The sequence below is a fragment of the Teleopsis dalmanni genome, chromosome 1 (genome assembly GCF_002237135.1).
Source record: "Teleopsis dalmanni isolate 2A chromosome 1, ASM223713v2, whole genome shotgun sequence".
In the NCBI taxonomy this organism is placed as follows: domain Eukaryota; kingdom Metazoa; phylum Arthropoda; class Insecta; order Diptera; family Diopsidae; genus Teleopsis; species Teleopsis dalmanni.
The window spans coordinates 171833591-171858433 of NC_051846.1; the positions used below are offsets into that span (position 1 = coordinate 171833591).

The following is a 24843-nucleotide window of genomic DNA, read 5'->3' on the forward strand; positions in this document are numbered from 1 at the left end:
AACTGAATCATGTTTAGTGAGTTTATATCTAAGTAAGAAACTATGAATGTGAAAACATAAATCTGAGTTTGATTTGTTTTACTCATGTTGTCATTTATGTTTTGATCAGTGGATTGAAACAAATTTAAATTATGATTCTATACTTATATAGATAAATGCTCTAAGGTTTTTACGTTACCACACATACTATCGTGTGTCAACAGATAGTGGATTATAATCTTCAGCTTATCTAGATAGACATCCCAAGGCTTTCTTACTTTTTTCAGTTTTTGAGATCCACAAGTTACTTAAGAGTTATACAATTGTCACATTCAACATACTGTAAGTTTATAACATGATTTAAAATAATAAAATCTATATTCATAACAAGAGTTTTTTCAAGCTATTTGTATTACATATATTTTTTCCTAAAAGTATGCTTTTATTCGCATAATTTACATTTTCACTTTTGCAAAAAAAAGAAAGTATTTTGCAACACTTCTCTTTTTCACTTTTTCAAATATAATATATGTGATAAAATTATATTCTAATTTTAATAAAATACAATAATTTAATTTTTTCAATTATTTATTAATTACTTGTTCAAAAAAATAAATTAAATAAATTAGTTTGTCTAGTGATTTATAAATTCTTTTAGTCTTTTACATCGTAAAAATATTCAACTTAAAGCTGCAGCAATAGTTTTCATAAATTCGTAAACTTCTTCACCCGATTCTACAATATAATGTGGTGGCATTAAATAACCGTAACGTCCTTGATCTTTAAGATACACATTATAAACGAATTTTGGGTTGAGGCGATGCTGCACCCAATCTGCAGAGTTACCAGCGTGTGACAGTTTAAGACGATAACCAGAACCAATACGGTATTCTGCTTGATTTAGTTTACGAAAATTCTATAAAAACAGATATAAAAAAATAATTTAATAATTTAATTTGTATATTCTCTTAAATAAATATAACTTACTAAAACTGCTTTGCGTGCAACTTTGTGTAAACTTCTTTGATTATTGGTAACATAGTCTGCATCACCCCAGGGATAAGCAATTGCTTGCCCGTAAGCACCAAATGATATATAAGCACCCAAATAGTCTCGCATTTTTAACATAAATTGACGTATTGCTTTAGTCTCTGGTTCAGAAAATTTTGTAGGCCCGCGATATAAATTTTTACATGGACTTTCTGAAGATCCTGCACCAGCCCATTGATACTCAAAATTTCTATCCAAATTAACACCATAACAACCAGTTTGTCTATCAAAATGTCGATTCTTAGTCCAAAGACGATCTGTAATTCTCGAGTACTGATAACCGTCAGGATTTGTAATTGGCAAGAAATACCAATCAATGTTACGCATAGCATTTCGTTCTGTATAATTGCCCCAAAGCCAAGTTAATTTAGAAATGGCATAAGTAACAGCTGCTGGGCTTAACCAATCTCGGGCTTGCATTCCAGCATCTATGAAAACTGCCCAATTATTTGGATCACCATTTGAAATTCTTTAAATAAAAATTTAATTAAATTATAAATTAATAAAAATAAATGTCTAACGTATATACTCACTTTAAAACTTCTAATGGTCTTTTGTGATTTGTTAGCCCAATCTGCACAATTTCTGCTAAATCTGAATAAGTTTCTAGTATGTGCTGCATAAACTGTTGTATATCACCAATGTCGTGATATCGATTCCAATTCATTATTGTACCTTTAAAATATCAAAAAAAAATTGTATTTAGTTTATTTTAATGTAATTGTAACTTTTTTTCTCTGTATTTTTTGAATTCAACTTACTTTCTCTCTCCAACCAGGGCATGTTTGAGTTGCTATTGTTCACTTCCATATAAGTGTCATCGATGGCCGTTTCTAAATCATCGATCATAATATTGTATGTAAATTCTGTTTTCGATATGAAGTCTTTTGCCGCCGCAGTGTGTTTGTAATCAATTAATATATCAATACCATCTTGATTAATGTTCCATACTTCAGTACCTGAAAAAAAAGTATATTGTTAGTAATTTGTTACTGTAAATGAAATGAGTTCAACTTAATACATTTAAGACATTTACATTTCATTGTAGGTAATTATTGGAATTTTCATTTTCTTTTTTTTTTATATTAAGAATGAATAATTAATATTACTATTACGTTAAACTTTTTTTACATATTCATATGGAAAAATTCTAGACTCAGTAAAGCTGGAAATAGCTTCAGAGTTGTTAATATTTTAATATTATTTTTTTAGTTTATTGTAAATAAAACTTATTGTGTTTATGACCAGGTTTGTCTAGAACTAGGTTTAAGCTTTTGCGTGCCTTATTTTTATATATTCACCGGCATTCAAACAGGTGTTACAGCAAACAGCAAACTTCAAGCAGTGTTTGTAGATTGTCTACTCGTATGTATATATAGCCAAAATAATTTTCAATAAAAAAAATATTTACTGAGGTCCATAAAGTTATGCTTAGGGAGATTTTTAATAAGAAAACAGTCTTGCAGTAAAAAACAGTTTGAAGTAAAGGAGATACAGGCGATCCATATGTTACAGATGTGCCCTAAAGAATGCACTGTTTGCAGACTAAGACATGGTATTTTTTTCAACAGCTAGTTGGCTAGAATAAAATTATCGAATAATTTTTATCTAAATTATTGTTACTTTATTTTATTTTATTTATTTTTATTTTGTATTATTTTTATTTTTTTATTTTTTTATTTTTTTAATTTTTTATTATTATTTTTATTTTTAATATTTTTATTTTTTATTATTTTTATTTATTATTATTTTTGTTTTTTATTCTTTTCGATTTTTGATGCGGTTTGTTGATACTTTGATTTTTGTATATGTTAATATACTATATATAAAAAGGTTTACTTTCATTAGTAAGTGAAGTTAACGGATTTTCTTCGTAATTGATATGAATTCAATTTAGTAGTATGTTTAATATATAAGATAATTGCTTTGCTAAATAATATAGAGCATTATTGTTTTATAGTTCTAGGCGGAATTTACGGATAATGTAATGATTTTATATTTCCATGTCTAGATTACAATAACGTTTTGCTGTTTTATTAAAGAAATATTTATTAAAAAAAAAATGGTTCAATTCACTTTTACTTAAAAGTTTCAGATAAAAATTAAAATATGAAATGTGAACCGAATTCGCAATAATATAAAATTCTTTTTATGAACAATATTATTAAAAGAAATCGACTTTCATTTGCATAAATCACTGATTTTTATAATTTACATAAATTACGGTATTATACAGAATTACAAATTTTTTCTGAATATAATTTTGTTATTTTATATTCTTATAAAAAGAACACAAAATACCGCATTAGGTTAAAAAATTTTTTGGCAAACTAAAAAATTTCACTTCACTTTATCACTAACCAAATTGCCACCAAAATGCTCTTATAACTTCATTTTCCACATCGGTTGAGTGTATTTTCCACAGCTCGAATTTATTGTAACGTTTCACGGAAGGATCGTTACGATAGACCCGGTTTATTTGATAAGTGGATTGAGGTGAAAATATATTAAAACGTCTTAAATCCACCGGACTTATAAATTGTAGATTTTCTATTGTATCATCGTAGAGTTCATTGGTTGAAAACCAAAATGATGGTAAACCTGGAAAGCTACGAAATATGACGTAGGGCGAATGCGTTGATTTGTTAGCATTAGTTATTTGAATGATTGTTAGTAAACCTAAGGAAATTACAACGAAATTATAGTGCCATTTTCTTGGCAACATTTTTTTTTATTTTTTATTAAATGTGTTAAATTTCTTAATACTACTTTCTACTCCGAATGAAAGAGAACCAACGGTACGGCAACTTACAATCAAACTAAACTGAAATGTGTTCTTGTTGAAACTCAGAGGTCTTAGTTATTGTTACTTTTAAATTCTTTTTGGTCATTCTTTTAGTTTAAAATAATATTAATTTATGTTAATATATTGTATAGTATTTTTAACATTTTTTGCAAGATGCTTTGAAGCAGATTATGTTAAGATATGCTGGGTTCAAAGAAATGATATGTGGTTTTTGTGTATTATAATTATAAATTTTTATGTGTTATGCTATTCCTTCCGCTACTGAACAGATCGAATTTCAAATATAAATTTTATTTAAAATAAAATTAATTTTGTAGTGAAAAAAACATTAATTGTGAAAATATTTTGAATTTATGTGTTTGAGTAAATTTACGAGGTATTGCTTATTGCTGCTCATGTTTTGTAGCGATTGAGTTCATAAATACAGTGAAAGCTCTTTTAAGAGCACACGTGGGACCAACAAATTTGCCCGGTTAAAAGAGAGATGCCTGTTTTAAAAAAGCGTTCATTTAATACAGCTTTTATTGTAATTTTTATAAATGTTTGTTACTATATTGAAGATAATCGATTTAATTAGGGGAAAATAGGTAAATACTGTTTTTGAAAATGTTCATTTAATATAGTTACTATACAATGTTATTACACTACAAAGAAAGTACTTTCTGTCAACAAGCAAATCTCCCATGTCACTGTTGGAAATTATAAGTCCGAAGTTGTGAAAGACTGTTTATTTGGGAACCAACGTAAACGCCAAAAATGCCGTCAGTCTAGAGATTCAACAAAGAATCACTCTTGCAAACCAACATATGTCACTTCGGGCTAGATAAACAATTGAGAAATAAAGCTCTCTCTCTCGACAAAAATCACGCTCTACAGGTTTTTATCATGCCTATCCTGATGTATGGTGCAAAAGCTTGGACAATTAGCAGCAATAATGAGAAAGCGTTAGGCGCATTTGGAAGAAAAATTCTTCGAGAGATCTATGGTCCTTTACGCTTTGGTAACGAGTATCGAATTAGTTGGACTACACTAGAGTTAACCAATTTTTTAATTGACAAATACATTTAATCAACACTTTTTAAAAAGTTCATTAAAGTTTATGTAATTGTTTTCTCGTAATCTGCTTTTTAATATAAACACGTTATGTGTCTTATCTTTTTAACTCTACGTAAAATGTTTGCCAACATTTTGGAAAACTTTTCAGATATATGTGCTCACCAGTATTTTTGGTATTATCACATTGTTATTAACGTTCGGCATAAATTCTTTTAAAAAGCTTACGGCTACTGTTAGTTAGCTATAGCTACATAAGTTCAACTTTAATTTAGTTATTAAACCATTAATAAAAAAATAAATAAAACAACCTTTCAAATAATAATAATGAACATAAATATAATGACAGTTTTATTTTTAATTAATTAAATGTTTTGGCTGACCATATAACAGTTTGCCAAATGACCATCATTAATCGCTTTTAGACATATTTTTTTTTTTAAAAATATGATATATATAAAGTTTTTAGGTTTTAACTAAGAAGGATAGAACTCGAACCCACCCGTATTTGCACCACAGAGAAACTTCTTAGACACGTTACTGAAGGCTTTTCTGTACTTTTGTAGTTCCAGCTTAGTTTTGGCGTTTTTTTGAGGTTTCACTAACAAATTCGCTTGCTATTCGTATATTGGTATAAATGCATAAACCACAGCTATACATAATTGTATTAACTATTATGATTTTCTTGCCAAACATCAGTTTTATATGATTACTATTCTAAATATTATTTATTATTTCATTTTAAATATAAAACAAAATATTTTTACAAATTTATTTTGATATTTAGTTTATTTTTAAACACAAATTTATTTTTTTTACATTTCTTGCCCACTGTTTTACTTTGATTTGTTAACGTTTCTGACTATTTAAGCCCTTAAGACAATTCGTTAAAGCTTGTGAAAGGTCAATGTTTTCGATTTAAATAATATTTATAAAATGTTGTACATTAACATACATAAATTTAAATATTTATTACTTTTATAAATGTTTAAGACAGCTGACTTTGGCATAATCTATAATTATTTTATTTTTAATATTTATGTTAGGAAACACAATCAACTGTAAATTTCTAAGCTACTTCTTTTGATTTCTTAGAAACAATACTTAATTAATTATACAAAATTTGATAATTTAATCAAAAATACAAACTAACACATAAAGTATATTAATTAAGATTCCACTATGGATTATAGATTTAAATTATTAACTTACCATATTTTTCGATAAATTTTTGTAAACGTCCAAGATCCGTGCCATTGCTACGTTTTGTTGTTGGATGAAAGAGTACCTTCCATAATTGTGCTCCATGATAATTTATGTAATTTTCATCAAAGTCACTGCGATAATCAGATTTCCGACCTATATGAGTGTTGGGGCGTAGAACGCGTAGTAGACTACGAAAGCTACCAAAAAATGGTAGCGTAAACCGTGCTTGCCCGTATTTTCGTGTTAATGGAATTAAATTAATATTTTCATTCTGACATACAGTGACAGTTGTTAGTTGAAAAAATATACAAAGCAAAACTGTGCAATAATATTTAATGAAACGCATTGCTACTTCTAAATAAATACTAAATGAATGAATAATAAATAATTTTTGCCAACCGATTACCGGCAAATGCGACGATGTTGACGAAAGTAGTGCTGAATTATGAATGTCTTCAGTATTTCATCAATAAATATTTTGTTTGTCATTTTTGTGAAGCATAAAAATCGATGGGAAAAAAATTACCAAACATATTCAAATCAATGAAAATAAAATATTAAAAATATTTTTTTTTATATTTTTTATTTCATTAATAAGTTTTTTTTACAAAATTAACTTCAAGAGGTTAAAGCGGTTCAAAGTTATGTGCAAAAGTTTCACCTCTTCGAATAAAGAAGTTTTGTATTGTATTTGGCAGATAAACTCTAGACAAATTATAAATAAATTTATTTTTGTATAAATAATGAGATAATTTTTCACATACACTATCATTACTTTTCAAAATTTTTATCATTTACAAATTTATTTATTTAAATGATATGTAAAATTAATGTACAATAAATTTGCAATTATTTTTTTTTATTTATAAAATTCATAAAATTTATGCGACTCAATGCTAATTATAATATAAAGATTTGATTTTGGTCCATTTTGCATTATATATAATCATATGAGCTCATAAATTTCAAGAAATCGCAATTAATGTGGTTAAGTTAGGTTTTGTGAGAAAGTTGGCCAAAATCATCTCGTATCTTCATCTTTTATCTTTTATTAGTATTAATATAAATTTTATAATTTATTATGAGATATTGTTTTTTTTTCAATTTTGCCAAATTGTGGTACAACATTACAATTATGTTAATTTAGATTTTTTGTTTTTAAATTTCTTTTATTATGAAACAATAACTAACGGCTATTTATTTTCTTTTAACTAGGTTACATAATATTTTTAACATTTTATTAATAATTATTAATTTTTAAATGATTTCGATCATTTATTTAATCTTAATTTAACATGCTTAATATAGTTTTTCATATAATGACATATAGATATTTACTTATTTTAAACTAATAATTTATTTAATTTCTTGTATGTTTAATGTTTAATTTTTATTCTTAAATTTTTTTTTTTGCTATTGAACATTTTTTCTGTACGAAAATAGATATCTTGTCATTTACTCAACTATTGTACTGTATTTCATATAATTACTCTCGCGTAGATGAGGACCGCAGCGAGCAACCACATAAGCATCCATAGTGGCACAAAGTATAGTGGCACAGTTAATATGAATATACTTAATATAGATTTCATCTATATGGAATAAAATTTTTAAATGTTCTTGTTCTTCATTTGATTATTTATACTTCTTTCATACAGTTATAATTAGTATTTACAGATTTCATTTGGGTAGAATATGGCTATACTTATGCGTATGTATAACTCAGCATTCTTCTTTGCCATAGTCATTTTCACTAGGTGTCCATTTAGTGTTTTCTGCTAAATTTGAGAATATCTACCGCACCTCTGTTGGATCCCTATGATCAAAATTCTGTCTTGATGTATTGAACTGGTAATAAAATGGATAACTTACGTTTCTGTCGCTGTGAACATTTGCGCCATATATGTGGTGTCTGTACTAAATGAATTGATACTTATCTGATTTCTTCGTGACTCCATAACAGGTGGCAACGACAGAATAAAATCAATTATGTTCTGTATATCTGGCAAATTTTAAACGACAGCTTAGCTGTAAAATTTCGCGTTTATCAGATGTTTAGTTTGAAATAGTACACCTTTGTGATTTTTTATAAAATGGAAAAAAATGAATATCGTTTAGTAATAAAATTTCTCCATTTGAATGGATGATATTAAAAGGTTGTCGTTAACAGAATCCATTTCCAATTTAATTGCATCATTCTTCATTCCTTTTAAATGGAGGAATTTTATTACTGAACGATATTCAATTTTTTCCAATTTTGGTTTGTCTAGTGGTAAAAACTGCGTCTATTTAGATCTTTTATATAAAAATGACAATACTCGTGGCAGTGCAGAGAGGCCAGTCGCTAGTAAGCACCCATGACAAAAAATTGGGTAACCGATTTAAACAGAAATGCACAAACTGCAAGGAAGAAGAGAGAAAAGAAAGATACACATTCCACTAAGATGTCTACGAACTAATGAGACTGACGAGCATCCTAAACGTAGATTTTCCAAAAATAACTTCCTTTATCAACCACGCAGGTTGCATTTCAAACTAAGATTATCATGACCGGCTTTGTGGTGATAATATGATATTACACGATTTTAGAAGAGAAAACTGTGGTAGCACTAAAGCTGACCTGATCATAACTGTTTTATCGGAATCCTTCTGTGGTGTCAGCTTTCTTCTTTTAAAGAAACACTGCTATTTGTTTTGTAAAAATTGTAAGAGTGGTATTGACTAGTGTTATACTTCTTTAGTCATATTCCGGTTTTCTGTCTTTTTCTTAATATAAGTATTGTTATATTATAGTTTAATTTCTTTGGAACAGTTTTTTCTTGAATGACCAAGTGTAAATTTCAACTACGATGTTGAAATATTACAGAAACATATTTTTTTGTATTTCTAAATTTCATTAATTCTAAATTGTTATGTAGATCTGATTGTTTATTGATAACACAAAGGATCTAAATAGATCATAGCGTTTTGTTTTAGTAAAAGTATATATCCCTTATCATATTAATTTTAATAATTGTTAAATTATTATTTTATTAAATTAATAACAATTATTAAAGTTAACAATAAAAATAAAGAGAGGCAAGAAGAATATGTTACAGATTCTACGTAGACAGCTTGTTTTGGGTTTGATGTGTAATAAACACAACAATGTCGCTTATTATTAGATTTGTTCCATTCTAGTGGCTTAGAAACTAATCTATATAGTAGTCATCTCACGTGCATTCCTGATTCATGAGTTATCTGCAGTTCTTTAATTTATATGTATTCTTCAAATTGGTGCTTTTATTTTTTGCTAATAATAAAAATTTTTGATGGTTATTCGGAGTTAACTAAGAAGGAGATTCCATAAATTTTAAATCCACTCTTGGTTATGGTTCGGCATCTGTATAAAAAGTGTGAAGTTAATAGTTTTTTTTCCGCTTTTTTATCTGTTTTGTTTTAAATTAGAAATTAAAACTAGAATTAGAATAGAAATTTACCTAATAAAAATTATTCTGCTTTAGGGTACTATGTAACTTTGTGTCCCTACTGTACAGTTTCTCATTACTGTACTTAATGATTCGTTTTCTGTTCTTCTAAAAAGATTAGTAGGTTTCTATTTGGAGGAAAAAATACTTTGTTGAACGTTAAGGATATCCAATATATATAATATATATAACTTTGTATATTCGCATTGTTTTCATTAAGTATATTGCTTCAATATCAATTTAATTTTAATGCAATGTTCTATTTGCACTCAACTTAGACTATCATTGCACTTTTTACCGACAGTGATTTGAGTGCAATTTACCTAAAACCACTTCGCCCTGATTCTACAACATTTTGCTTCATATAATAGAATAGTGGAAACAATAGGACGGAGCCTTAGTTGGTATCTGTATTGGATTTTCATAAATTTGCCAAATTTATGCATTTGACTTTTGCCTGTAGCTTTTTAATAAATTTTCTAACAGAAAGGAAGGATACCAAACAATGTGCTTTGTTTCCTTTCCAAATCAGCGGTCTCCTTACATGTAGCCAAAGAGGACGCTAAGTAAAAGTTCAAGGTTGCTCTGAAGGAATTTCAAGAGTTTGCCATGATGTCAAGTCAATTGTGTTGAGTCTTGTTGATTTTATATGAAGATTTACAAAGAAACTAAATTTTTCCTAAATCACTACGTATGTGGACATGCAAAGAAGTATAAAAGTATGTGAAAGTAAAGACTAAAATAGTTTTTAAGATTTTTCAAACAAATTTCTTTTATTTTGATGAGAATTTTTTAAATAAACTTAGTCTATTTAAATTTTTCACATTATGCTTAAGTAATTGAACTAATACGATAAAATAAATAAATAATTTAAATATATTAATTTAAATACATAAGTTAACTAAATAAACATTCAAATAAATAAATAAATAAATAATATTTTAATAAATAAACTATTAAAAGTTTCTTTTTTTGTTATAACTCAAAAAAGGCACACTTTGTGTGCTCAACACACAAAACAGACAAAACCATTTAAATAATTAAATTAAATAATAAATAAATAAATTAAATTAATTAAAATTTTTTATGTAACTAATTTAACTACGTCTACGTATTTTACGTCGTCGACTGTCCTTTGTTTTTGTCACAGCGCGTGCCACAGTTTCGACGAAGGTGAAACCATCTTTACCGTTTTGTTCAATATAACTTGCGGGCAAGACGAAACCATAACGTCCAGTGTCACCCATTTCAATGGTGTATGCGTACTTAATGCCTGCGAAACCTTTAGCCCAATCATCCGAGCCACCAGCAGCTGGGTATAATGTTGTTGCAGAAGAACCGACTGTGTATTTGAAACCAGTGCTCTTTGTGATTGTCTGTCATGGAAGAATATATAAATATTATTAGTATATTTTTTAAGTAAAATTTTTTATTTATAGAGTTTTTGAATAGTAGTGTATTTCAACAACAAAATTTTATTTGAATTCATTAAATATTTTGGCTGACCATACAGCTGGCATGAGTACATATTACCAAATACTTATCATCATGGTCTTTGAAATAATAATAATTGGTTTTCATACTTAAAGCAATTGTATAGTAAATCACCCAACGGGAAGGAATAAGAATACTCCGAAGGTAAGACATGGTTGTCGTAATAGGCGACTAAAAAACAGTAGGCACCATCCGATACTGTTTGGAGTATAAATAGTAAAAAGTGAGTTGCACTTTCGGCACGCGATTAGAGATGTATATCTGCTGCCACAGAAATCAGAGCCTAAAGATTCGGTGTCCTAACTAATAGATATTCCAATTTAATAGTTAGATTTTAATCACAGTCATCACGTTGCATTTTCTGACCGTGTGCTTTGCCCCAAAAAAGAACAGACGTGTTAGATAGGTCTTGCTGTCTTTTAAAGAGAAGACTGTATCCAAACGTAAACCTTTAATTGGTATCGATGGAAACTATTAAGATTCCAATGGGATATGTGTGTTAAAATCATTGCATCTTAAGCCTTAACGGTAGCTTAACACTTTAAAAAGTTATGGATTCTTTACTATCAGCCAAAAAATAAATTTAATAATTTAATTTTATTAATTAAAATAAAATTTTGTGATTATTCACTACTATTCAAAGAAATTTCTATTAGTTAAATAGTTTTCTCTCGTTATAATTGCCTTTAGTAATTGAATTTTATAAAAATGTATAATTTTTAAACATTTATGTTAGAAAAAATTTGACTTGATTTGTTGAAATAAGTTTATATATAAGTCTGTATAAATATAAACAAAAACTTACAGTGCCAGCTTGTCTAGCTACACGATCCAAATCTGATTTGTCGTTCGTTACACGGTAATCATAGCCCCAAGGATACAATATGTATTGTCCATAACTGTGGAAGGATAAGTAAGCTTGGAATGTATTACGTGGGAAGTTGCTTATATATTTAGAAATATAGAATGTTTCTGGTTCGGAGAAAGCTTTGCTGCCACGGTATGTTTGTGAGCATGGATTAGCTGAGGTACCCTTACCACCCCATTTATAGCCAAAGTTACGATTTAAATCAACGCCAGGACAGTTGCGACCATGTGAACGCATATTCTTACGCCACAAACGATCTGTGGTGTGAGAATATTCATAACCATCAGGATTAGCAACAGCATGTATGTGCCTGAAAAAGCAAAACATCAATATAATTTATTGAAAGTGATTTTCCGGAATAATGTTTTTATTACAATATTTTCATGCACATTTTGGTGCTGTAATGAAATTGCAAAACTTACCAATTGACATTCTTCATATGTGCTGGCATATCATCCCAACCTTCAACAATTTGATTTGCGATGTATGTAACTGCGGCAGGACTTATCCATTCACGTGCATGCATGCCACCATCAATCCAAACACCAGGATTGCCTGCATTGCCATTCGATATTCTGTTGCAAGGTTGCAAGTTATTTGAAAAAGGAAATTAATAAAATATCATATTACTTTCATATTTCCGACTTACTTCAATATTTTCAATGGACGTTTTTGAATTGAATAACCAATAGTTTCGACAGTGCAAATATCAGGATAAGTCTTAGCCAAATAGTCGAAGAAACCGTGTATATCATCTAAGCGGTGATAGGCTTGCCAAGTCAAACGATGTCCTAGAAGAAATAAAAAGCCATGAACTTATTATCAAAGTAAGAAAACTAATCAAGCATGAAAGGTTTCTTGAAACCTTGCACGAATCCTTAAATTTAACACCCTCGCCTTTATTCCTATCGTAATTATGGTGTAGCGCCTAAAAGCTTTGGTTTTTCTTCGTCCTTAGTGGGGTTTTAATTTGAAATTTGTTGCTTTGTTAGGGAAAAAAGTTTTTGTTTTTCGATAAGTGTGAAGGGAAATTGCCGCGTTTACACGCAGTCTTGGATACGTGCATTATTTTGCGCATATGCACTATTAAAAAAATTGTTGATTTTATATTTGTAAAAGTATTTCACAAAACATTTCTTGTAAATAAACTCAACATTTTACCAGTCATTCTATACAATTTGTGAAGTAAACAAGTTAAGTTGTGCTAAAGTGCTAAAATCACCATCAAAACACTTCAATATAAATATTTATTAACGTGGTTATAAACATTTAAAAAAATGATTACTCTAGCAAAATATTTCCATCAGTATTATTGTTGCAAATACTTTTTGTGTAAACATGTTAAAAGGGATTCCTATTTATTGCTAATGTCTATCAACAAAAATTATTTTATTGATTAAACAATATGTTTACCTTTTGATTGATGTGAGTAAAATTGTTTGCTTGAACTTTTAATTGTCGCACAATTAATTTGATTTGAATTTACGCAATTTTGCCGATATCCTTACGATTTATACAATGTGAACTATAAAAGACTGAAACACCTGCCTTCAATAGGACAAACTCCATGTATAAAAAGTTCTATACGTTGTAAGTGTTAATACAAACTTTTAACTATTTTTGTATTTAAAAATATAAAATTTAAAATATTTTTAATATCTATAAAAAATTAATATTGTTTTTTAAACATAAGAAATTATGTATATTATTATTATCAATGATTATAAGAATTAATGCAAAGTAATTAATTAATAAATTTTCCATTTAATAACCATAATAATAATAATAATAATAAATAATTTAATAACCATCATAAAGATATTTCAGTTAACATATTTAAAAAACAATAATTAAGTTTTTGTTACTAATAATAATATAATCTATGATATACAAAATATTTGGAACCACTGTAGGGTCAGCTCAAGATTTTACCTGAAAAATTTGTTCAGTACTACTCTCCTTTCTATTTGAATATAAATTTCTTGTCATATTACAGCAAATGTTAAATTGAAATAATAATCACTTTATTTAAAAGGAAATGGTAATTTTTATTTAAAAGCAAATGACCCGTTCTATTATTATGATCCAGGTATATAAAGTTTTTGGAACAACTGTAGAGTCAGCTGAAAAAATTAGCCGATTAAACACTTTTTTTTTACAATTTCATTACTACAACTTCCCTATTCGAAGAAAAATTCCTAGTCATATGGTATTAAACGTTTAATCAATATAATAAACATTTTATTTGATAGTAATGGAAACTTTTAGCATTTTATAGTATTATGATCTATGGTATATAAAATCTTCGGAACAACTGTATGGTCAGTTCAAGATTTTCCGTAATTAAACATTTTGTTAAATTTAAAAATTTTTTCTTTCTATGCGAAGATAGGTTTCTAGTCATAGGATATCAAATCTTTAATTAAAATTTTATTTTAATTTATTTGATTTAAAAATAATGGTAAAAGAATAAAATCTCTTTAGATGTTTCACATTACTGTTAAGAATACTATTTATAAATAGTATTGTGTTCTTCTACCTAGGTGAAGGTATACTAAAATATAAGTATAAACTATGACTATAAGTAATTTCGGTTCTTGTTAAAAATAAACACATTTAAAATAATAACTCAGCTATCTATAAATGTTAAAGAAAAATCAGTTCCGATTCCGAATAGACCACTACAATAAAATTTATAATGTTTGTTTTGAAAATATTTTCGAATATGTATAAAAATTTATTTATTAAGCTGAAACTACTACTAGTTTATATATATCTCAATGGAATTAATGAATCATGCCATTCAGACAGTTTAACAATAAACTGATCACTACTTTATAAACCGTATTACTTTATAAAGGATTGATTCATCATCTTAGACCTCAATGGAATTAATGGATTATGCCATTCAGACAGGTCGACATAAACTAAACAATACTATATTACTTTATAAATTGGTCAGTTGGCAAACGATTGATTCATCATCGTCTGTAAGGTACAGAGACACACTTAAATACCGATTGTACCAAATGTTTTATGGTCATTGACCTATTTTTAAAAAAATAAGTGAAATATCATAAAGAGAATCTGCGTATATATTTTAAAGACTGGATGCATACAATGTCTTGCATAGTATCCACATTTAAACAAAAATGTGTGTTTTTAGTGTAATTGCTATTTTTTATTTTAATATATTTTCAGTTTCTTTCTCCTAAAGATTAAAAAATATTTTTTCAATAAAAAAATTAAGTTAAAACGCTTATAATGCTCTTTTAATGAAAAAATGTAAGAAAATGCTCATATTTGTTCATTATTTTTATTATTACGACTATTAAAATTAAATTTATGTTAATTTGTTTTATTTATTTACTATTATTACTATCATTAATATTATTAAAATATTAACATTGCAAATAAAGTAAATTTATTTGAATTAAAATTAATATTACTAAGTAAATGAGCAAAACGTTTTAAGTAAAAATATTTGCTCGTGGAGTCAAGTTTATTTTTAGTTTTAATTTTAAAATTCTACATATATTCATATAAACATACACAGGTGGTAACCTTTTGATAATACTATTTTTCTGTTTAATCATAATACCTAAAGTTCTTAGAGTACTTGATTACTATTCTGATATCAAGTCTATCAATTAAATAGTACACATAATTAGAAAATAAATATATACATTCCCAGGAATATGCTCCTGGGAATGTATATTCTTACGGAAATGGCAATAAAACTCTGTAAAGTAGATTTTATACTACTTTTTATTGAAGCAATAGGGCTTAAAGACCTACTCTAAACCTAGAAGGTGGCACAATAGATCCGACGGTCGCAGAGCCATATCCCCTAACAATAATAATACTATCGCTATTATACAAAAGTCATATAAAGTCCTTATTGTAAGAAAAATTTTATTTTTGAAGTATCTGAAATTGCTTTCAGGTTTATTTGCGAAGGTTAAATTAAAAGTTATAAATTCATTCTATAAAAAAATCAAATAAAACTTTACCGCAAAATTACATTTGTAATTCTAATTGGTTACATTAGCATTAAGTAAGGCGAAAATCCTTAAAGGAAAGGGTGGGCGTTAAAATTACTTAGCGAAAGGTGTCAAAAAATACAACCCCAAAAAACCCAAAAAGTTATTTTTGGCGTTGATAAGAAAACAAATATAAGTTAAACTTTTATTGTAATTTCTTTTTTGTTTTTTTAAACAATTTTTGGTAATTGGCCAAACAAATCAAACATTTCAATGAAACATGCAACTAATGTCAAGGATAAAAAACACAAGTGTAAATTACAACACTGAAAGCAAATGTGTTTTTAAGAGTTTACCAAATGACTTTTAGATTTATCGCAATAAAATAATAAAAATTAATAAAAAGTCTTCTACTCTATTTCTTTTTTATTTTTTACATATTTTTTCCATACTTCTTCCATATATCTTTTTTATATGAATAAGTTTTATTTAGATATAAATATTGGTTTTCAATGATATGACTATCTCACCCCTCATAAAAGTTATGTGGAAATTTAAAAGAATCTTATAGCCCGAGTATCATTTAGAAGGGGTTACACTGTTGTGAAATTGGCTTTACCAGTCAACATATGTGTTTCGTTCGTATCTATGGTGTTAGGTTAAAATTATATTTTATTTACTCCTTTTGAATATCGTCTATCGTACATTGGAAGAACTATGTATATTAGTCCATTCATGCATGCACATATTCGTTGAATTTTATTGTGCATGTTACACTCTGTTTTTCTTTTAAGTAAACAAAAATGCAATAGAAGAAACTACATTAATTTAAATGCCACTTTTATGGCATTTATCACCTCATTGGTGACACAAAATGTCTATAGAAATTAAGGAATTTCAATAAACCTTGCACGTTTACTCGCATTTTTACTTTTTACATTTAGTGTGTTTTTTGTTTTTGTAGCAAAACTTTTACTATTAACTGTTGAACTGATTTTAAGCCATTCAGTTAGGCGCCTCATACATTCAAACACCTTCAGATACAGTAGATAGAGTAGATACTTCGACTGGTAACGTGGAAAAGCTTTTACCCCATTTTAAGTGTACAACATTTACTTACCAATTTGCTTGGTTGGCTCGGTTTGATGGCTTATAAAAGCATTTACTTAGGTGTCTCACAATTAAATTGCTTTTAGTGTAATATTTTCAGTTTTTTTTTGTTTTTTTTTTTTTTGAGATTTACTTACCCTTTCTATTTTGTAGTTGTGCGATTTCATCTGCTGGTGGATTTTCGACTTCAATGACTTTTTGCAGATTATCAATGAGTACAATACGCGAAAGATTCGCTGCCCGAATATGTTTCTCAGCTTCAGCCAAAACTTGTGGCTTCAACAAGTAGTCAACCTCTTGCTTGACCTCCTTCCATAGTTGTCCATCTTTTATTGTTGATTTGTTGAAATCGTTCAATCGGTTAGTTGATTGTAGATTGTTTACAAGTGTACAAGTTTATTTGAAAAAAAAAAAATATGTAAAAATAAAAATATAAGTAAAAGTTAAAAATATAATTTACAAAGTGCAAAAATGTTATAATTTTAAAATTTATTGGTTTGATTTGTCGTATTGGGAAGATGGAGAAAAAAGTTCGGACGGATAAATCAATTACGTTTTCACCTCTAAAAAGTTTTGTTTTTGAAAACTTAGTTTGACGCCGGATAATTTTCTAAATGAATAACGTTATAATTTTTTATGTTAATTTCTAGATATTACATAATATTTTTACAATATTAAGTTAAGTAAATTAAATTAATTTGAAAGATAAAGTTTTGTTAAGTAATTTTTCGTGCCAAAACAACAATTAGAGAGATTAAAATTTACTTGATATAATAATAAATTTTTGACATTCATTATGTTTATACAGAGCTACAGAAAAAATTTGTTATTCTCTTATTTTTATTTTACTGCACTAAACAGTTAGTTGAAAATTTTTTATTTTTTAATTTTTTTAATGTTTTAGTGCTTTAGCTGGTACTTTGACTCTTAAAAAATTTGTTTTTTTTCTTTTTTTTTATTTCGTTTTTAGTGCACTTAGTTGGAAATTCTTTTAGTTTTTAATTTCTATTCTTTTTCAATTTCAATTTTTCAATTTTCAATTTTTTGGTGCTATAGCTGGTACATTGACTCTTGATTATTTTAATGTATGCATTTAAGCTAAGTATTAACTAAATGTATTAACTAAATGTGTGAGGAGAGTGAAGTACCTTACTTCAAAATTTACAGGAACAGAATTTAATAGGGCAAATCATATGGAACATAGTCTGACAGTTTAATTTCTTTACTAATGTAGAAGTTAGCTAAGAGTTTTTTGATTTTTAAGTTTCTATTCTTTGCGATATTTTCAATTTCTTGGTGTAATAACTGGTATATTGACTCTTGCTTATTTTAATGTATGCATTTAAGCTAAGTTGAGTATTAACTGCATGCGAAAGCAAAGTCAAGTAGTTTACTTTAAAATTTATATGAATAAAATTAAATGGGGCAAATCATATGTAATATAGTGTTAAATTATAATTTCAATTACTATTTTAAATAGTCTCTTAATATATTATTATTAATTTTATGTGGTAGACAACTCATTCATTTCAAATTACATTTTTAATTTTATATAATTGTTTATTTATTTATTCATTTTTTAATTCATTTCTTTATCTTTTTATTTAATAATTCATTATTGAATCAAATGTAAAATATTTCTTATAGACACTCAAATCTCTAACAGTTTTATATCTGAAGGAGGTTTGTTACCTCTACTGTGCTTGCGTAAATCAAGATAGATTTACTCAACTAGAGTCTACAGAAAGTCTACCACTAATATCGACTTCCGGGAAACACTTTTTCTTCGCTGTCCATATATACGTAATCTAACAGCACGCTATTTATCGATGTATTGAAGGCCCCATATAATTCCAAATTCTGGTATTTACAAATACACCTACTCTACACTTAAGATTTAAATTGAAAATACTTAAAAATATATTTGAATTCTCTCATGAGATTAGAAGCAACTATCAGTTGGTATGGTTTCTAAATTTTATTTATTTTTAAATAATTATTTTTGTTTATAATATTTTGCCTTTATATTATAAAATATCATGAAAGGATAATCATAAATCATAATTTATGGTATATACTCATTCTTTCATCTCACTTATTTTCAAAGTACTATGTTACTTAAAAAATTTATTTTGATATTTGATTTTGATAGATGATTAATTTTGATATTTTATTAATAAACCCAAGTCTTAGCACCGATAATAATACATTAAGCTTAATCAGTTAGCAAAAGCAAACATGGAAACTGTTAAGAATGCTAAAAATTTGTGGAATATATTTCTAGATACCGCGTTCTAAATTTCATCAAGATTCTGTTTTTTTTGAGCAGAATGGCTTTAATTTTTATTTTTTTAATGCTTTTTTTGCCAATATTGATCCACAATATTGGTCAATATTCTTCCTTTAAATCCCTTACACGACACACTTATTTTTTCTAAAGTTTAATATAAATCTCAGTTAAATTGAAAGGCATCAACAGTAATGAGTTTAAGGTTCTGAGTGTGGTTTTAATGAATTTTTTATTTATTATGAAAAATCTCATTAAATTCAGTGAAAAGCGTATCTCAATGTTTTTATTTTACGAATTCAAGACACATTCATTCGGTCGTTGTCCGTCCAATAACATTTTTATTATTTTTGTGTTAATGATTTCGACCCATCAACGATTTTGACTCACTAACCTTGACCGTTTCGAAAATTCTTCATCATCATCTGCCATTTTTTCTGCAGTTTTAATTTAACGTTGATTGTTTCTGTGCTGTGCTATCGTTAGGTTTAATATCGAATTTGTTTACTCATTTGAATTATTGTATCTGAATCTGTTTCGGATGCTAGCAGAATTTCAATTTTTCGGATACGCTTGTATTGGAACATTGTCCTAATTAGAAATTCGTCGCCTGCTGTAAGTCTTTTAAATATTTTTATAGAAAGCTGTTCAGCTTTTGTTTTTACATAAAAATCGCTTTTCTTTGGAATTTTATTTTATTTTATTTTATTTTTTATTTTTTTATTTTTTTATGTATCTTGTCGTTGGCTCGTGTACGTTTTGCTAAAGACGCTTTTATTGTTTACATTAAATACGAAAAAAAGTAACTTATACAAAAAAAAAAAAACATATAATAATAACAATAATACGACAAAAATAAAAACGAATTCCAGTCGAGAAAGCATTTTGCTCACATACCAAATGGCACGGGTCGGTCGTTTGGTCGGTCGCTTGACTAGCATATGCAAAAAGGAAACTTAACCGCTTGAGATAAATACCAAGCAACATGGTTTGGCTGCATCGGATGCAAAACTTTTCCTTTTGTTTTAATTATAGCATGACTATTGTACAAGTGACTATTTACTCTATATGCAGCACAGTGGTTATTCCTTGAATATGAATCATTAAAGTTGCTTTTATGCATACATATTTTTATACCTACTCTTAAATGGCATTGAAAATAATTGCTTTGCTTACCGTCAAGTAAGAAGAAGGACTTAGATTTCTCTATTTCAGTAATGAATATTATTTAAATCTTAATTAAACTTACCGTATTTCGTTTGTAACTCATCTGCCATTTTCTTGTCGAAATCATTTTGCACAACAATTCTCCAGACTTGAGCACCATCATAACGTCTTAATTTCGAATTAAATATCTCATCGCTGTTTTGCAATTCTTGCAACTGCTGCTGTTTATTATTATTTTGTAGCATAAATGAGGCGTTCACATAGTTGAGCACACTATCCATGACGTTTAGTGGCATTTGAGTGCTACTTTCAATTGTTGCATCTGCTGCAGCTGGTTGTGGTTGTGGTTGCGTTTGTTGGGTAGCTGCAGTTTCCATTTCATTTTCCAATTTAGTTGTGGTTAATTCAGCGACAACATTTTGTAATGGTTGCGTGGGCTCTTCTTGAGATACTTGAGCTTGCATTTGTTGTTGTTGCACTAGTTCATTTTCTTGTTGAGGTACTTGTACAATGGTTGTTAATATGGAAGTGGGTTCATTCATATCACTTGGCTGGGTTTCCTGCATAGACACTGCATTTTCCGGATTTTGCATTGTATCTGTGTTATCAGTAATTTCAACATTTTCAACATTATTGTTTGCAGCAATTGAAATATCACTCATTTCTGCATCTGCATTTTCTTCTTGAATTTGTGTAATATCAGCTTTGTTATTTTCTTCTGCAATTTTTTCAATTTCCTTTTCAGTTTCTTTCTCAGTTAATACTTCCCCGACTATTTGCTCTAAAATTTCTTCACTCTTATTATTTTCTTCTTGTTGAGCGGAAGTATTAGTGTCCAATTGCATATCAGCTACTTGAGCTGGTTGTTGAATATCTGAAGCGGAAGTATCTTGTTGTTCAATAAGTGTCTCTAAGTTCTCTACTGCTAAAGGCGCACTTTCAATTTTGATTTTTTCTACATCTTCTTCACTTGGTTCACTTTCCATAATGGTCTCCATTTCAGCATCTGGTTTAAGTTCTGGAATAACTTCAATTTTTTCTGATTCTTGATTTGTTGGCATATCGATTTCTTGTTCTACTGCGTCTTTAATTTCTTCTTCTTTAATTTCTTCTTTTTTGATTTCTTCTTTAATTTCTTCCTCTTTAATTTCATCTTCTTTAACTTCTTCTTTAATTTCTTCTTCCTTTATTTCTTCTTTTTCAAGTTCTTCTTTCATTTCTTCTTTTTTAAATTCTTCTTTCATTTCTTCTTTTTGAAGTTCCTCTTTCAATTCGTCTTTTTCGAGTTCTTCTGTTATTTCTTCTTTTTGAAGTTCTTCTTTTAAATCTTCTTTTTCAAGTTCTTCCTCTTTAATTTGATCATTTTCATTAGATACCATTTCAGACATACTATGCTCATCTTCTGCAATATTTGGAATGTTTTGAGCAATATTTTGTTCCATTTTATTATCTGGTTCCTGTGTTAGTGCAGTTTCTTCCAGTTTAACTTTATCTGTTTCAGCTTCTTCGATTTTATCTTGTTGTTGTACTGGTTCCTCTACAAGTGAAACACTTTCATTTTGCATTTCTTCAGCAGCTTCATTTGTTGGTTCTAGTTTTAAATTGTCATCTAAATTAGTATTCTGCAGAGTTTCAAAAATATTTTCTGTTTGTTGGCTTCCATCTTCAATTTCAGATTTGTTATCTTCAGTATTTATCATTTCTTCTGTTTTCAATATATCTTCTTCTACATTTTCTTTAACAATTTCATCCTCAATTTTATCAACATTTTTTTCACCAGTTAGTTGTTTATCAGCTGTGTTTTCTACATTTACAGTTTCTACTTGCATAGATTCTATTTCTTTTGGTTCATCCATATTCAATTTATTTTCCTCCATTGTTTCAAACTTTTCTTCCGTTTCAGCATTTTCTTGTGTTTCATTTTTTTCTGCAGTTTCATTTGTTTCTACCATTTCTGATTTTTCTTCCGTTTCATCTTTTTCTACTATTTCATTCTTTTCTTCAGTTTCAATTTTTTCCATTGTTTCATTCTTTTCTTCAGTTTCAGTTTTTTCTTCAGTTTCAGTTTTATCAGCTTCTTCAACTTTATTTTCTACTTTTACATTACTGTCAATGTCCATTTCTTTATTTTCTTCAGTTTCTTTATTTTCTTCAGTTTCTTTAGCTACTTCTTCAGTTTCTTTAGCTGCTTCTTCAACTGTTTCTGCAGTTTCAACTGATGGTTCTTCTAATTTTGATTCATTAGACACAGATTCATTTTCTAATTTTTCTTGATTTTCTAATGCTGTATCTATTTCTTTTTCGACATCTTGTATAACTTGTTCAAGTACTTCAAGGTTTTTCTTTTCTTCTTCTTCTACTGTATCAGTGACAGTTTGTCCGTCAGCCTTAGCAATGGTCTCAGCAACTTCAAATTCTTCGTTCTTGACATTTTCTTCCATTTTATCTTCCATTTCATTTTCTGGTAAAGATTGAACTGGTAGATTCAATACTATTTCTTCTGAGAGCACTTCTGGTTTAGCTGCATCGGTTTCAACAACTGCAGATGTATCAAGCACTAATTTATTTTCTTCTTGTTTTTCTGCATTTTCTGTATTATCTAAGTCTAATCCTACTTCTACAGGAATCTGTATTTCTGGCTTAATTTGTTCTTGTGAAGTACTTTCAACTAATTCTGCAGTTTCAAATGTCTCCATAGGCGCACTTAAGTTTTCATTTGCGCTTTCTTGCACAGCAATAATTTCTACCGGTGCACTTTCAATTCCTTCATCCAATATTGTTTCAATATTGGCACTAGTTTCCGGTTCTTTTTCAACAGTTATGCTTTCCATTTTATCTGTATTTGGCATATCTGCAGCTAGTTCGATAGTTTCATTTGGTAATTCATCAAGTTTTTGCACTATCTCTGCAATTTCCTCCATTTTATTATTTTCTAACTCATTTGTATTAGCTTCCTGTATTGACGAGTCTGTCATTACTAACGCAATTGGTTCACCAGATTCTTGTAATTCTTCCATAACAACTGGTTCCATAATACTTTCATTTTCAACATTTGAGAATTCATTTTCCTTTTGAACTTGTTCTTCAGCAATTGCAGCAGCAACATTAACTGGTAATTCCACTATTTGCATAGCTGGTGCATCATTCGTTTCCATCATTAACATATCACCAGCATTTTCGTTTGGATTAAAGAATTCTTCTTCACCGCCCGACACACTTTCAATAATATTTTTTTCAACACTTTCACGTTCACTTGCACTACCGGCCGGCACAAGCATATACGTATTACCAACCGATGGCACTGCTTCTAGTTCCATGTCATCAACTAACACTGCGGTTTTAATAGGATTGTAATCCTCAACATTATCTGCTAGTAATTCATTTCTTTCGATACCTAAACGATCCAATGACATACACGACACATTTTCTATATCGTTGACAATTAGAAATATGCAACTAATAAACGCGATAAACGTCACAACCGAACGCGTTGATAATGATAACGACGATGCGCACGACATTGATCTCCCAAGAGACATCTTAACGAGATCTGACACTAAACACTAATGAGACATGTGCTATAGCTGGACAAGCGCTTTTATACCACATTTGGGAAAGTAATTCCCCATTTCTTGTCGTTTGGCTGTATTGTCGCCAACGTTTTACTATTTTACATTTTTTTCATTTATCTCTTCATTTTGTTGTTGCTATTGTTTATGCTACTGTGTGTGAATGTGTGCGTGCATTTGCTTATTTGTATCTACAATTCAACAATTCAACGGTACGTATAAGTAATCGTGTTATGTATCTAAATGCGGGCGAATATGCGCACACATGAGCCATACTCTGGTCAACTTCCAACACCATACATGTTTGTATGCGTTCGATCTCTTAACCAGTGCTGGCCTAAACTAATAGCTAAACCAAGAGAGCGAATATAATGTCTTTAAAATATATTATATTTACATATTTAAGTTTCAGAAATGAAACGCAATATTATGCTAAACGACTAAATTATTTAAACCGACAACATTATAGCTTTAAACTTGGCTTAAGACGCAGTACTTGCAATAGTCGGTGCAGTTGGGTAAAAGCCTCTCTTATGCTCTGCTACTATAAATGATTTGAGAGCTTTGTCGCTTTCTTTTGATGCATAAATTATTACAGATATGTTGTGTATTAAAATAGGTCCAGCAAAGTAATTGTTTGCATGAAGCTGTGACATGAATGTATAATTCTTTTCATTTCTATATAAATGAGGAAAAAATTTCAAAGCATTCAGTAGCAAATTTGAAAACTATAAAATACAATATATACTCTTAACATAATATTTTGTCCAAAAACTAAAAACTTATTAATTTAATAATACTATC

The 24843-nt window shown here is 28.3% G+C and overlaps 2 protein-coding genes across 2 annotated transcripts; both read right to left on the reverse strand.

Moving 5' to 3' along the window:
• Positions 1 to 658: 658 nt before the first annotated feature.
• Positions 659 to 7630, reverse strand: LOC119666708 (carboxypeptidase B-like). The gene is made up of 6 exons (XM_038075991.1): positions 7585 to 7630; positions 6101 to 6448; positions 1791 to 1988; positions 1563 to 1704; positions 967 to 1498; positions 659 to 895 (listed from the first exon to the last, which is right to left on the reverse strand). Exons 1-6 carry the CDS (start codon positions 7628 to 7630, stop codon positions 659 to 661), a joined length of 1503 nt encoding a protein of 500 aa, XP_037931919.1.
• A 2941-nt stretch (positions 7631 to 10571) lies between these two features.
• On the reverse strand, positions 10572 to 24037 carry LOC119666709 (myosin-9-like). Its single transcript, XM_038075992.1, has 7 exons — positions 21847 to 24037; positions 20553 to 21603; positions 17154 to 17342; positions 12573 to 12714; positions 12346 to 12498; positions 11861 to 12233; positions 10572 to 10937 (listed from the first exon to the last, which is right to left on the reverse strand). The coding sequence occupies exons 1-7, from the start codon at positions 24007 to 24009 to the stop codon at positions 10659 to 10661; spliced, it is 4350 nt and encodes a 1449-aa protein (XP_037931920.1). The 5' UTR covers positions 24010 to 24037; the 3' UTR covers positions 10572 to 10658.
• Between the last annotated feature and the right edge of the window lie 806 nt (positions 24038 to 24843).

Coding starts and splice junctions, on each gene's coding strand:
- LOC119666708 (XM_038075991.1), bottom strand. CDS start 7,630: ATGGATGCTTATGTGGTTGCTCGCTGCGGTCCTCATCTACGCGAGA. Junction 6,449..7,584: donor CGGTCCTCATCTACGCGAGA/GTAATTATATGA, acceptor GTATTTATTTAG/AAGTAGCAATGCGTTTCATT. Junction 1,499..1,562: donor AGACCATTAGAAGTTTTAAA/GTGAGTATATAC, acceptor TTTTATTTAAAG/AATTTCAAATGGTGATCCAA.
- LOC119666709 (XM_038075992.1), bottom strand. CDS start 24,009: ATGTCTCTTGGGAGATCAATGTCGTGCGCATCGTCGTTATCATTATCA. Junction 21,604..21,846: donor AGCATAGTATGTCTGAAATG/GTATCTAATGAA, acceptor AAAGAGGAAGAA/ATTAAAGAAGAAATCAAAAA. Junction 17,343..20,552: donor TGAGTTACAAACGAAATACG/GTAAGTTTAATT, acceptor CAACAATAAAAG/ATGGACAACTATGGAAGGAG.